This window comes from Poeciliopsis prolifica, unplaced genomic scaffold, assembly GCF_027474105.1.
Source record: "Poeciliopsis prolifica strain line A6 unplaced genomic scaffold, Auburn_PproV2 SCAFFOLD014, whole genome shotgun sequence".
Classification (NCBI taxonomy): Eukaryota; Metazoa; Chordata; class Actinopteri; order Cyprinodontiformes; family Poeciliidae; genus Poeciliopsis; species Poeciliopsis prolifica.
The window spans coordinates 539,106-554,528 of NW_026562389.1; the positions used below are offsets into that span (position 1 = coordinate 539,106).

At 38.0% G+C, this 15,423-nt stretch overlaps 1 protein-coding gene across 3 annotated transcripts in view; it reads left to right on the top strand.

Annotated features, from left to right (window-relative positions):
- The first annotated feature begins 1,560 nt into the window (after positions 1–1,560).
- ccser1 (coiled-coil serine-rich protein 1) overlaps positions 1,561–15,423 on the top strand; it is a 132,824-nt gene continuing 118,961 nt past the window's right edge. For 2 of the 3 annotated variants that reach the window (XM_055039676.1, XM_055039679.1), the window contains exons 1-4: positions 1,561–1,769; positions 6,936–7,953; positions 9,489–9,906; positions 12,210–12,394. In XM_055039676.1, the coding sequence (XP_054895651.1) occupies positions 6,961–7,953; positions 9,489–9,906; positions 12,210–12,394 (1,596 nt within the window). In that variant the 5' untranslated portion in view covers positions 1,561–1,769; positions 6,936–6,960. Of the gene's footprint in view, positions 1,775–6,935; positions 7,954–9,488; positions 9,907–12,209; positions 12,395–15,423 lie in introns of all 3 variants that reach the window. The other variant, XM_055039678.1, reaches the window with a different exon arrangement.

The window sequence follows — 15,423 nt, forward strand, 5'->3', positions numbered from 1 at the left end:
ACTAGAAATGTTGACAAATGCAAACATCTCTTTGTGAAGTACAGACATCTGTTTTTAGAAGTGATTATTGTAAAAAGTAAACTATCTTTTGTCCATGCAAGTTTTTTCAAAATGTAATTATATATCCATTTAATTTAAATAGTCAAGTCTGATTTGTGTTAAACATGGCGTAAGTGATGCTCACTAAAGTTTTGTGTCGTACTATTTCATATATAGTTATGCTTTTTCTTTTCATCCATTGAGGATAAATGGATATCTGATGCCATGTGTGAGAAGCAAATTCTCAGCTACCTGCTGCTCATTTTGACTTTATCAAATTCTGACAGGTAATAAAAATTATCTGAAGACTTTTCATATCAACGGGTTAATTCATCTCATTTGCGTGTGTTGTTTCAGATATTATGTCTTTGAATATCTACTTAGTTAAGATATTTGTGTGCTGAAATCACTCGATAACAAACAGTCCTTTTGAACAGATATTCTGCAGTACTGTGACCTGGTAGATGTTTCTCTTTATTTCTTTTAAAGTAATCTGCCAGCAGCAGCATGTTTCATTGAATTGCATTATGAAGTTAATTCGTAAAAAATAAGTTGCAAAATAAAAAATAGGCTTTGTCAGGATAGATGAGTTTTACTAGGATGTACTTTCTCTTGCAAACACCTCCATTGTATGTCTCCTTGTATTTTTATTGTCCTCCCTTCCTCCTTTGTTTACATATTTAAATTTCTCCTTCAGATATGTTAATTTATAATCTATACAGCAGAAGCAAAAACTCAGGGAAGGGAACCGACACGTAAAAATCTGTGAAAATACCTTATACAGTGTGATGTTTATCATTCAGCATGTTGATTATTATGCTGTGATATTTACTACTGCCTTCATTATTGTTGCTCTTAGAGGCCATTAACTCAAACACACACAATGCAAAATAAACTGTTTATTTTTTTTTCCGTCCACCTTTCATTTCCAAACTGTTTTTACAGTGACCCAGAAGAGCCAACAAAATGCTAAATCCACAAAAACAAACAAAAACAATGTTATAATGGAAGCTATGGCAAAACTGCTAGAATATAAAATAAAATAAATACACTATTGAATAGGACCTCACTCGCTGCTGGTTGGGGCCCCTAAGTCTCTGCTCTTATTTCTAACACTGTTCTCTTTGTTATTAATGCAGTATAACAATTCTGTTGTTCAATGTATACACGTCTCACATTATATCCAAGCTCTTTTTTTTTTTTTTTTGCTATTTGTCCTGATTCTACTGAAATATATCTTTTGTATTACAAATACAAAAAGAAATATTTGCATTTCTTTTGTGCAACGTGTAAATGTCAAATTTCAAGCATGTCAGATACAAGAGTTTCTAAGACAAAGACAACTTTATTCATCTGTGGGCATAATTTAATTAATCTATCACCTGCTGAAAATTCATGGAACCGACATCAAATTTCGAAAAGAAGAAAATTCAGGGAGCAGCAGCAGCAGGAGGAAGAGGAGGAAGAGGAGGGAGGAGTCATGGACGTCACTCTGCACAGGCTCGCTGTCAGTGCCTGCAACGCGGAAGAAGGAAAGCGACTCTCCGTCACTGAGGTGTAATTTCGGCGTCACCGCGTCGCAAGGTGCACCCTTTAGTGTCACTCCAATGCCGCTGTAAGACCCCTGACGTCTTCATGCTAGTGCTGCTTCATTTGAAACGCAAAGCGGACAAATATCCCCCCGGTTCTCCTCTGACGGGCCTCGTAAAGACTCGAGCAGGGCGCTGAAGGTAATGTACGTACGATGACGGCCGCTTGTTTGTCCACTACCTGCTGCTAGCTTGAATGACCGCCCGAGCCACCGGGGCTGCCACTGTATTTCCGGACTCTTATGACATTATTCATATCATTTAATTTCGATGCATCGTAAGGGGACACATGAGCGCATTGAGGCAGCGAGCTAGTGTGGGATTTAGGGTCGGCAGGCTTCAAAGCCTTGTTGACGTTGTTGGTTTGACAGTTGTGGCGTCCCGCAGGGCTCCTGCTGCTCCTGGTGCTGCTGCAGCTCCTGCTGCTCCTGGTGCTGCTGCTGCTTCTGCAGCTCCTGCTGCTTCTGCTTCTGCTGCTGCTTCTGCAGCTCCTGCTGGTTTGCTGCTCTTAAATCTCTGCAGCTTATCCATGAAGACTGTTCAACATGGTTGCTAGCTAAGGTTGGTTTCTGTATAGAATGTAAAGCAATCGGATACCTTGAATGGCCTTTTAGTCATTTATTACACTGTAAACACGTTAAGGCCCATCACTAAGATTAACAAGCTGTTAACATTATAGGCCAAGGTTTCACAGCTACTGTAACAGGACATTATTGTTTAAATAGTCAGACCTTTAAAGATGACAGAGTTTATTGTAAGAGCTCGCGATGCTTCTTGTGGTTTGTGGTTCAATAAAGAGGTTAAGCTGAAACATGTTTGTCAGTTCAGTTTCAGAACCTGTTTGAGCAAAGTTATTGTCATTATGTTTTTTTTTGTGCAAAAATTAATACAATGATGCATCAACTGCTGCTGTCAGATTTACATACTAGACTGGTAAACAGATTTTCCAGTATGAACGTTGCCTTTTTTTTTAGATACGTGACAGAAAAATCCTGACACAAATTTAGAGTTTGTTTCCCTCCCAAACACAAACGTTTTTCAGTCAATAAATGCTTATTTTTAGATGCACTTTGGACCCCATATTTTTCATGATAAAAGTTTACTTTTGCTAAGTTAAAGCACTTAAATGAGTTTTTGCTCGATAAAGTCTATACAGGATTGAATGGTTCTGGTCCTCGGCTGTCGGTGTCCCGGATCTTTTAGACATCTGTCTAATAATTAAAATTAGTCCATGATTTCCAGGTTCCACTCAGAACGTGGTGACCTTCAGAGGTAAATCAGCTAATTTTCAACATGCACACATCTAAAATCTCCAGGATAATAAACTCGAAGGCTGGAATTGCCTTCCTTCGAAAATCAGCCGAATCAGCCAGAATTGTAATTGGCAGATCAGGCGTCAAACGAAACAAACAACAAAAGTATTTAAAAATAAGCCTGATTGGTAAATTTTTACTTCTTGGGATTCATGAGCAAATTATTTGTTTTTATTTTTTGTCAAAATCACACTTTGTAGACATATTATGTAATGGAAAGTCTTGCATAAATTATTCTATTTCCATCATTCAGTGAATTGTGAGAAGAGCAGTGTGATGTAAGAGAAGACTGCAGAGTGTATGAACTACAGCATGTGGTTTCTGCTACCCATTAAGAACTTGTTTTATTGGAAACACCCAGTTATTCACACCCAGCACACACACAGACTCACACATCTAGGTATCCATAAAAACTGAGTGAAGCAAATGAATCTCTGTGCACTACCAAGAACATTGGATGAGAAAGCAAGTGGAGCTTATATATGAGACTGTTAAAGTGTTGTGATTAGAAAACGCGAACAGGACAGGAACGTTCAAATACTCCCATCTGAATACGCCTTATTTGTTTAGTACCAGTGACGTGCTCATTTTGGGTGTGGCAATGTGGAATTAAAAAAAAACAAACAAAAAACTTAGAAACCTGCTGATAAGTATTGTAAATTCTGCAAAAAACTATTATTAGTTTTTCTATTTAATTTCTTCTTCTGTGTTGAAGGAGGAAATTATGCAAATGATCAGCAGGTGAACTTGTGTTTACTGTCCAGTTCAGCAGAACTATCAGTAACTGGAAGAAGGAAAGAGGAACTGGTATGAAGCCCCGCTTCTCTAACTCAAATAATCGAACCTTTTGTGCTTTCGCCAAGCAGGGAGGAAGTTTGCTAACTAGTCAGTGCGAACCAAGGTTTCATTCAACTCTTATTTGAATTTGACCTGGGCACACTTCATGTTAAGCAGTTTACACATTTAAGCTGAAATGTTGATGTATTTTATAATGACTTAACTTTTCCACTCCCCTGACGGAGTGGGTTGGTTGGAGTTGGGGGCTGTTGAGCATAAACTGCTTCTTCTTAATGTCGTGCCTCAGCATCTCATTTTTAAACCATCAGAATTGGACGGGCTGATGTTTTTTGGAACATCATCAGTCAAGTGCACTTGACCTCAAGGTCACAAACTGGCCACTTTTTCCCTCAGAATTTTCTGAAAGAGAATAGAGGGTATGATACCATGAACTGCTGCATGTCATCCAGGCCATGAAGCAACCAAGCAATCTTTTCAATCTGATGTCTGTCAGCAACTTTGTCTCTCAGCTGTTGAAGAGTTTCTTTAAAGATCTTCTTTGAGATCTCATTTCCTCCTTAATGTTTTCAGACAGGCTTTATTTCAGTCAAATGATCCAGGGTGTGGCTAGTAAAACCTGAAGCAAAAACTATGGACTATCACTGTTCAGTAAAGACTTTTCACACAGGCTTGGATTAGTCTTGTCATAATTAAATCATTACAAAACAGTGCTTGCCTGTGAGTAAATATTTCGTCATACCAGTTTAGTGGTCACCCAGTATCATTCACCACTAATGGCACAATTTGAATAATCTTCAAGTTAGTGTCCTTTTTCCTCCATCTTTGATAAACTACATGTTAGATGTATTCTGGATATATTTTAGCTCTGGTATAACCGTCTAAAGGATTGTAAGCCTAGGGTCAAAGGTCAATGAGCTAGGGTCAAAGGTCAGTCATTTGATCAAATGCTTGTGGCAGGCATCCCTCTTTATGTGTTGGAGTCGATCCCAGCCGATCTGGGAAGACAGCTGGCTGAGGATGTGTGCATGGAGAGGGCCTGTTGTGTCTTCTCTACTTCCTCTGGCTATAGAACTGATCCATGTGCTTTAGCTACTTTATATGTGTGCATCCATCACATCAACTAACTCATGAAGCAATTATAATGAACTCCGCTCAATGCTGATGATGTAGGGAGTTATATGGACAGCTGTTTGCTGCTCTACTGCTTTCATTTTTTTTTTAAGTTAGTCAGAAAAAAAAAACAAAACAACAACCTTAGTTTGTTGGTGAATGTTGTGCCATAGCTGTTAGCTATAGTTATGGACCCATGCATTCGATGCGTTGTGTAAACATTTTAGAAAAATCAATCGGCGTCACATTTAGAACTTGACTGAATTTACTGTCCAGAAGGTGAGACTCTAATCAGCCACTTCACTGTAGGGTGTTAATGTAATCTTATTACACAGAGACCAAAAAGAAAACACTTCAGTTGCCTCGGACGTTAGAAGGTAGCTTCATCAGTGTTGGCAGGATTGCAGTGTGAATAATCCTCCTTTGTGTAAGAAAACATTTGAAAACACTGGAATTAATTGGCCATACTGAAGTTTGACACCATCTGTGTTTAAAATGTGCAAACAAGAAGACCTGCTGGCTGTAGTTACAGTTTGTACAAGCAGGTTTAATGAATAATGTTTAGTTCTGCTTTCTGGGAGAGATGTGAGAGATAATCGACTTTTCTACTTGTTTGCTCAGTTCAAAACCGCAGTTGATTTATATACCTCTTGTACCTGCAGAGAGGATCTGTGTCAGAATTGGCTCTTTTTGTTTTCATAAAGTACCATGCCGATGCTTAGCAAGCCGTGTGCTAAACTGCAGGTTGAAGAGGTATTCTGTCCAAAGATAGAAATATCTTTGGACAGTGGCTTCTTTGCGTCATTTACATATCAATTAGTATTCACAGAAATACACTTCCTGTCAGTTTATATGCCATAAAAGATAAATGTTTCAGTATTTTGAATTTTTTTTGCATAACCATGAAGCAACTGTGAGAAGAAGGCCTTATCCAGAATCAAAACATTCTTGTATTGAAAATAATTGAAGCTATATTCTAAATTCAGTGCTGAATATATGTTTACATAAACTCTAATCTGTCTCAGAAAGTTTAACCTCAACAACATGCTTTATGTATCATCAGTCCACCCACCAAACCACAGAACAGTTCTGGTCATAATTTAAGAGCCCAACTTTATGAGTGTCTGTAATTTCTGATGATGGATCCTAAACAGAAATTCAATTCCTCCCACCTCATATGCAAATAATGAGGCGGATTAGAGTTTTTATCACCTTGGGGCAGAAGGTTTATGTTTTTTTATGGATAGTTTTCTTTGACTTTATTGTTGATATAATGTCTGTGACACATTTTATGACAGATTGCAATTAAGTTATTGATTAAAAACATTGGACAATTACGTTTTCAAAAAATCTTCTTCCTCCTTTGGCAGTTTTAAAGATCTAGATTTAGCAGGTAGAGATGTTGTAGAAACCGTTTCCAACACTTTCAAAGAAACACGTTTAAGATAATTGTGGACTTGTACAATTCTGGTTAATTTCATGTAAAGGTGGCAGCTTAATCTGTTCAAACAATTAGGTCAAAGTAGAAACCGCATGGAAATGTCCAGCCATCAAATTAGATAGTGAAGAGACAGGTGCTAGGTCCCAGACATGAAAAACGTGCTAATCGACGATGAACACAAACATAGCTTTGAAGCTGCTAAAAGAACCTCGCTTTGAGTGCTGCACTGATATGGGCTGAAAAGGCACTCAGAGGAAGAAACCATTACTTCAAAAGCAACATAAAAGTAATTTCAGTCAATGAATACATTCAAATAGATAACATTGCTATGTTTAAATACTTAAAATATCATCACAAGACATCAGCTTTGAGGTTAAAGCTGCAAATAGATCTTCCAAATAGAAATTATCAGTACTAAAACTGCTGATAAATTGGTTACTGAGGCTTAAAAACAAGCAAATGGATGTTCTGGATTGGCTAGCAAAATAAAATTTGTGGACAGAGTGTAAAAGACGTGTGGGAGCAAGAATGATAATATTCCTCCCCTTATTTTGCCAGAAAATTATTGTCTGTTAAAGTGTCATATTTTTTTGCAGATGTCTCCCTTTTGTTAATTTTTTTTGTGATGCATGTGTGTTTCTCCAGAGTCCCTCACTGCCTCAGCTTCTCCATGGGTGAATCGGGCTCACGCCGTTCCACACTTGTTTCACGCCTGCCAATCTTCCGCCGCAGCGCTAGCAAGCGGCAGGAGTCCCTCCCCTCCTCGCCATCCTCGGGGGGAGTGGGAAACGGCGTTCACACCTCCTCACCCTCCAGCACCAACTCCAGCTCGGGCAGCACCGGCAAACGGCGGAGCCTGTTTCGCACGCCATCTCTCAGTTTCACGGCTAAGAGGAACAGCGATCCACGTGTTCAGCCCATCAACCTGAATCTCACGCCCCCCCTGTCGCAGACCACTGATGCAAACGGAAACAACCAACAGACGGTAACTTTGTCGGCGTCTGCAGGATTCGGCGAGGGTGGCAGGCGTTCCAAGTCGCGCCACTCATTTGGGTTTGGGAGCCACAAGCAAAAGAAAATCCCACGCTCACAGACTGAGGACTTTGACAAGGCCTCCTCATCCTCGTCGGCAGCCAATCGAAATGTGTTCATCAACTGCATCAGCAGCTCCGGAGCCAATGAAGGTGACGACTCGGGGTTCCTCGACGACTTCAGTGGGGCCAGTAATAACAAGAAACGCTCTTCGAGGCAGAAGAAGCAGCTACTGCCAAAATCATTCTCAGCCCATCACCGTTTCTCTCGCACGTCCGACCACCACAGGCCTCCAGAAGTCAATCTGGAACCTCCTAGCTCTGCCACCGTCCCTCCTGGGCCTGAGGGCCTCACTCCTGGGTCATGTCCTGGAGAACTAATGGGAGGAGGGGGTGAGAGCTCGCTTCAGTCCCCCATGATTTCAGAAGATCGAACCACAGCCATCACTCCCTCAGAGTTCATTCCCATAACAGAAGACTCTGTTTCGGAGGTGGACGCACTCCTGGCTCCCAGTCCAGGATCCGGTTTGAACTCAGGGCCTGTCTGTGTGTCAGAGTCGCCTGCTGATGCTGCTGCACCTGATCCCCCAATTGCACCTGAGAACCTCAGCGTGGCAGTCTCCACCTCTCAGGTACTTTTACTCAACAAGCGTTGAACTGAGTCAAATTTCCCTTGTTCAGCGATTCAGTACATTTCACACAATCATTGATTCAGCCTAGCTTATTGGTACTGATCCACAAACATGTAACGTTTAGAGACTGAATCCATTTGTAAACAAACAGATTTAGAAACATTGTAAAAACACACAATCATAAATGTGTGTTTGGAATCCTAGAACAACACCGCGGGGGGTTATGGCTCTCTCTGTTAAGTGTGCATGAGAAAAACCAAAGACTTGAGTTTTTCCTGCTTATTTTCAGAATTTTAATGTCTGCGATTATTCTTTGACGTTTCAAATCTGGCCAAAAAAATGGTATGAATCACCCTTTTTGTTGAAAGGTCTCAGGCTTGGAGAGAAAGAAAACTGAAGAGGCTCTCAGATACAATATGTTATTTCCCGTCATAATCTTCAAAAAGAAAATTCATTTATTGAGTAGGTTCGCACTCTTGTGTGCTCTAAAGTTCACTTTCTGCCCTTTGAGAAGAAAATACTGGATTCTGTATCTCTCTGGATATACTCACAAACTCTTTTCTTCTTTCAAAATGCCTCTTTAAATTTACATTTTATACATTAGAACTACAAACTCGAAAGCATTTTTTCATATAGAGCAACACAATGTGGGGGATAATGTAAAGTTGAAGGAAAACAACAAATCTTCTCTTACCAATAAAAAAATGAAAAATTAAAAATAATTAGTAAAACAGTGTTGTTGCAACATTGCTACAATCACACCTGAAACTCTTTTGATGTTTGTCTCTATTGGCTTTGAATGTCCAGCAACTACTGATGTTTTTGTCCATTCCTCATTTTAAATAATATTGAAATTAGTGACACTGTATCATGTCTGAACATGAAAACCTTCTTGCTACACTTTCATGATTTGAGATTCAGGTCTGGAATTCAATTTTTTATGAATAAGCAAACATACTCTAAATGTTATTGCATTTTGAGCAATACACATTTATTTTCTATTTTGAAAAGGAATTAGATTATTTGTTTATTTGCATCTTCTGATGCATGTCTAGTATAAAAAAGAGCTTAAATGGAAAATCTGCAGAATGTAAATTTTATTTTATTTTATTTGACTAATCATCAGAATAATCAATTAATTAATCAATTACTAAAGTAATTTTAAGTTGCAGCCCTTTGGAAAAACAATGTTTGTTTTTTATATTTATAACCTAAACTTACTGTAAGCTTCAAATCAAAATTCTGGACCAGAAGTTTTTCGGGAAAAGTTCTAGTTTTTTATTCTTCTGTAAGGTACCATAGTGTCAAGTCCCCTCCTAACTCTGAAAAACAGCAAATATTTACGAAGCAGAAGTTTTGCAGACTAAAGTGCTGTTTTCTTCACTATTCACTATTTAAACATAAAGTAACTTTACCTGTGGACATTCTCTAACACTTGCTTAATACTTGCCGTAGCAGGAACATCTGTCTATGTGAAACATCTGTCTATGTGAAGCATATTTTTACACATATTCAATAAAATATCCTCTTCTCAGGTTTTCTTCACCCCAGTCCAGTCCAGTGCTGAGAAACCCTTGCTCCCTGACACCAGCACAGCCAACAACACAGACTATGAAACGGCTGTCTCCCTGTCCGAGCCAGAGACAGCTGTACCCTGCCCACCTCTGCGGGAACAATCACTGGAAGAGAGGAAAGAGAGGGAAGAGGAAAGACAGGAGGCAATGAAAGACGGTTCAGTAGAGGAGACGAAGGAGTTGGTGCAAGAGAGAAAGGCAGGCTACCACACCGAGACCACAAGTGAGAGCGAGGTGTGTGGGGCGCGCAGCGAGGGCTGTCACTCAAACCCCGAGAAAACACATAGGAGGGCGAGACACACTCTCTCTCTTCAAGAAAGAGGAAGCTTCTGCGGCTGCCACGAACCCAGGTCCTCTCATTTGAGGAAACCACATGCAGGTACAAAACTCAGAACAACAGAGGGAATCACAGATTTCCATGCAGAGTCACTGACACGCAGTAGCACTGCCAGAATAATCACTTGGCTTAGAAAAGAGACACAGACTAGACTCATGTCTGGGAATCCATTCCACTGAATCTCACACCTGTCTGACATTCCTTTGTGACGAGGGTTGTTGAATCATTTCCAGGCAACTGCAGAGCTTTGTCTGATGGACAACATTTATGTGGCATTTAAGGTGAAGCAATGGTGATTCTGCTTCAGTCTTCTTCAGTTTTAATTATTCTAAATAATAAAAACAATCAGTTAAACCCTCAGAGAGGTCATTAAAGTTTTTACAAGCTTGTAGGTATTGCAGAGTAAACAATGGAGATTTAAAGTTGTGTTGAAGAATAAATAATTAACACTGGAACATGGAACAATAATTTAGAAGCTCTGTCTTCTGATTTTTCTATATTTTAAAGTTTTGAATAAGATGATTGGGGGAAAAAAAACGTTGCAGCTGCAAAACAGGTTTGACATTCTCAGTTTCTGCCTCAGGCTTTCCCACTGTTCGCTCTTACTGGATGAGAGATAAAAAAAAAAAAAATCTTATCTTCAGCTTATTGTTGCAGTTGCATAGCTCTACAGATTTACTTATTTTAAACCACAGGTTTATAAAAATCCTCACACTTGTATATTTAAGTCTTTGCTTTTTGCTGCAAAATATCCTGGTCAAATTTGGTGATGTTTGCTTTTTTTTTTTTTTTTTAATCAACCAGTTTTTAAACTATTCTCTGAAAATCAGAATTTTAATTTAGTATTTTTTAAAAACCCTATTTTATTCTTTTTTGCTTTTAAAAACCAAAAATAAAAATAATTTTATGAATGCCAGTTGTTATTAAATTAGAAAAATATTCCCTGATTTAGCTGTGAATGGAACTCCAAAGGAAAAAAGAATTAGTTTCTTTTAAACTTATTTAAAATGCAATAATAGAGACATTTGCATGCAAACATTCAAAATGCATTTCTTGTATTAGTAAGGATTTTCTCTTAATTTATTGAGATGTTAACATTATCTGTCCTGTGAAAGGCTTTAGAAACAGGCAAAAAGAAAAGGATATTGTTGACTGCATTAAGCCTGCACATCCACACGTCTTGTTGTGTGCTTGTGCTTCTGTGTTCAATAAACCTTTCAGGCCCCCATTTTTAGCTCCAAATCATCTTGTTTATCAGGCCCTTTTTACCAAATGTTTAACAAAAACAAAATAAAATAAAAAAATTGTCGACAAAAACTATATCGATGTCACAGTCCCATAATTAATTAAAATAAAACAAAAATAACTACATTGTTCCTTTACATAGTCATACCGGATGCCTGTCTCATTTTTTTTGATGAAAACAATTTAAAATGTAAATCTGCCAGGGTTATGAATAATTTTGGGTTTAACTGTTTTTCTTGCAGTTTTAGTTTTGCTGTTCTGAATGCTGAGACTGCACAATAAATGATGTTGTGGATTACAAAAGTTTCCCAAATGACAGAACAACCTGCCATTATCTACTATTGGATCCCTTAACTACAGAGATTTGTGGTATTGATTCAGTATTGCAGGCTTTTTGTTGTTGCTCCCCCATGTGCTGTAAATGTTTATTGTTATAAGAGTCTGAAACTATGGTAAAATGTTCAGGACTTCCTTTTGCTACGGATCTTATCCTATTTTATTGAGTGAGTTTACAACAAAGGAGCTCTTTAAAAACGAGCCCTTTATTACACTCTGCAGAAGCGCAGTATGTATGTGCAGGTGGGTGGAGTGAGAAAGCACAGAAAAAATAGTTGCCATGAAGTCCTGTTTTTTTAATAACCTGTTGCTCTGTAGCAGGTTATTGCCATAGAAGGATATGGTATTGTTTCTCTGTTTTGCTTCTAGTTTTTGATAAATCACTATCGAGCAATTATTGGCACCTTCCTCTTGTTTTTCTGAGATCTGGTGTTCATTCTTCAGTTTTATTGTTACAAAACAATCTCGCTGTGGGGAGTGTGGATAAATGTGATTATTGCAAAACAATAAAGACAGTCTGAGCAAAACCAATATCGCCGAACGACTTCATGAAGGAAGGATTAAACTTTGTTTAAAAAGCTGAGTAAGTAAAAGTGACTTTGTCATTTAGTTTTATGAAAGGAGTTTCATTCTCTGGAGGGATGGATCTTCCCACATTAGAAATTAATAAAAATAATATTGCATCTCAACAGTGTCATCTAATTTCTACATATCTCTCTTTGTGTTTTTTGTTTGCTGTTGTGGTCTTGCCATCCTTTGTGTAGCTTCTGTGTGCAGCGGTGCCAGCCCTTACCACGAGGTGATGCGGATGGAAAGGCGACTGCGCTCCTCATCTGAGGGGGCCGGTGGGCCTCGTGTCCATGGAAACTACAGAGATGCCCCAGGCATGGAGGGAAATGGTCTGCTCAAGCACAGAAACAACTCCTCGTCGTCTAAACTTGGAAGTTTGGTAAGCCTGAAGCTGTTTCTTTCTGTTTAGGTTGCACCATAAGTACAAACACTGACAAACTGTTTCACTGCCCTTAAATTGTAGGTCAGGCTCAGTTATTAATATATGATAGCACTATTTTTTTTAAAATTGTTAATGCAAAACAGCTTAAACCAAATGTAAAATTTTAATAATGCAAAAGGATTAATGAAAACTTTTGGTGTTGCAAGAAACAAAATGTATTATAAGTAAACATTTCTTAATTCTAGTAAGACCTAGCTTGTACATATTTCTATACAAGGTACCTTAATGTTCATAAAATCAAATAAGTGCCTTGCAGTTAAAAGAAAAAATACTGCATAAATAATATAGATTAAAAAAAATTAATGAATAAATTTTTGGATCAATAAATGTAAATATTTATCTGCTTTTCAGTGAAACTTCCGCATCTGTTCTTATACATCAGCAAGATGTGGATAAGTTGGCATGTTTAACTTAGTTTGTCATTACTTTTCAAAGTGGAAACTGTCAAAGGTTTAATTGTTGCATTTGGCTCTCCCATGTGCAGCTTGTGAACCCGGTTCTTCGCTGTTTTGGTGTGAGCTCAATGTGAACAACTGGCTGACCATAAATTATGGATATGAAATTTGCAGAAATTTGATCACAGACTGAATGTGATTAAACCTTTTGTTTTCAAAACTCAAAATTTTTCATGACTTTTTCTGGTGTCAATACTGATGATGGTAAATGTACTCTAAAGTGATGGTTTTAAAGTCTGCTCAGCCACTTTGGCCTGCTCTTCGATTTACTGCTCAAGGTGTTGTGTCACAGTCAATAAACAGATGGACACTTTAGTGATAATGAGGTCGCTTATGCATTGAAATGACCTTACAGCAATGTATGGTGCTGAGAAAAAAATAGGAACATACTATATTTTTCTTCACACGTGAGTGGCTTTGAGTTTGTGGTTTCACATGTGCCACATAGTGATCCAATCAAACCTGGTACAATTCAATAGACTCGTTATTGGACTGATGGCTGATATCTGCATTTTACTGTGTTATTTTGTGTTTTATAACAATGTGTTATTTTTAAGTGTATGTTTTAGGAAATGTGTACAAAACGTAATAATACCAAATTTGACTGAGTGTCACTCTTTTGTTCCTTTCACCCATTGTCTCTAAAATTGTTAGTACATTTGAAAGTCTTCCCTAAAAGTTTTTAGGGAAGATATACAAATGAACTCACAGGTATTTAATCTCCAAACAATTATTCTGCAACTTCAGCTGAGACACCATCTGCTTTTATCCAAATATACATTTCTTAAGGATTTTTCATAACAAAAATTTGCATGTGCTTCCAAATTTATTCTCGCAGCCACACAATGAGCTGCAGTCCTAAAGAGTTTCAAATGAGTGGTGGCAATTTTACTGTAATTATAGCCAGCTGCTAGAATACTCTGGTAAAATAATAATATATCCCCTCTAATACACTTGCTGATTTGAGTCAGTGCTTGCGGCCCTGACCATGAAAATATGAAAGGCGTCACTTGAATTTAGAGTACACTCGTCTTTCCTTTTTGCCTCTCTATCACACAAAAACAAAACATTTTGAAGGACAAAGAGGAAATGGTTGACATTTAACTAAAATCCAACAACATGACACCTTCATGGACCAGGCGCTTCTATTAATGCAACGTTAATTAACTAAATTGATTTTTAGACAGCAACCAGAAATGTTGTAAAAGTAAGCAAAAGGCTGTTCTTGACTTCATCCAATTTAAGGGAAATGTTAGAAGTTTAAATTGAGTGTGAATGTGTGAAGTACTTAGAAAAACTTCTCGAGTCATCTAACAGGCTTAAGCCTGGTGTTTTGTCTGCCTGCTCACATTGCAGCAGTCTTTGTTGGTGCAAGATTTAGCAACATCCATTTTTGTTTTTTGCCAATAGGTTTTAGCTGTGACTGGGCTGCTTTTCCCACAACATGCGCAGGAAAGCTCCATAGGAGGCAAACCAGTTTAAATCAATCCCATTTATTCTACCGGAGACTAAAAGCTTCCTCTGGGAGATTACACAGAGCAGGGATGTACGCTGCACATTACAGTGTATATTATAGACTGCTGCTGCCTCTCCACTTCCACTTTGCTAAATATTGTATAATCTCTTTCTCACCTCCCTGCTTATGAAGTGCCCTTCTGGGCCTGAGTAATGGAGGAAAGGTAGAATCCCAGCAGTGTATATTAAACTATATCCTATCTCCCTTTGCTTCGTAAAATTTTATTGGTCAGTTTTATGCGCTTGTAGCTAATGAAAACCTCAGGATTTAGACACATTTATCTTAACCTTGGCCGAGTGTTTTTCTAGTGTTATACAATGAAGGTATGCAAGCAATAACATGTAATGAAAACAATGCCCTCCACACTTATTAGCACTTTTACTTAAAATGTAAATAGCCTCAGAATAAACCGCTCTTTCTACTGAGGTAGCAAAATGTCACAGCGAGTCACTGAGGAAAGTACAAAATTTAATGTTTATTTAAAAAATTTAATACCAGCTTGTTCATAAGTCTCATTATATGGAAACATTAATTAGAAACATTAATGGGAAAGACAAGAGAGCATGTCGTTCATGTAAGGCAGTTAGGTGTCGAGTCGAACAGTGAATCATAAATACTGTAGCTATAAAAAAAAACTATTTTCCAACTTTGTAATTTTCTACATTCAAAGCAACAATTTAAAAGTTTAAAATAGCTTGTACAGGCTTTATTTTCATATTCCATATTCCCTTTTATGATGAAATCATCTTTTTGCTAGATTTGGTATTTGTGCTTTAATATTTGTGAGAGCTAGAGCTGCCCAATGTATCCAATATCAACAGTGACCTCAATATCGGCCTGTGCAACACTGCCGTTGCAAAGAACTGTTTGCATGTGGTAGGATAATGAACTGATATATAATACGTGTTATATATCAACGCTCTGCATTTCTATAATGTATTTGGTCACTTGAAAGGACTTTGGCAGCCTTTAAAACCTGTACCTCTGCTATATTT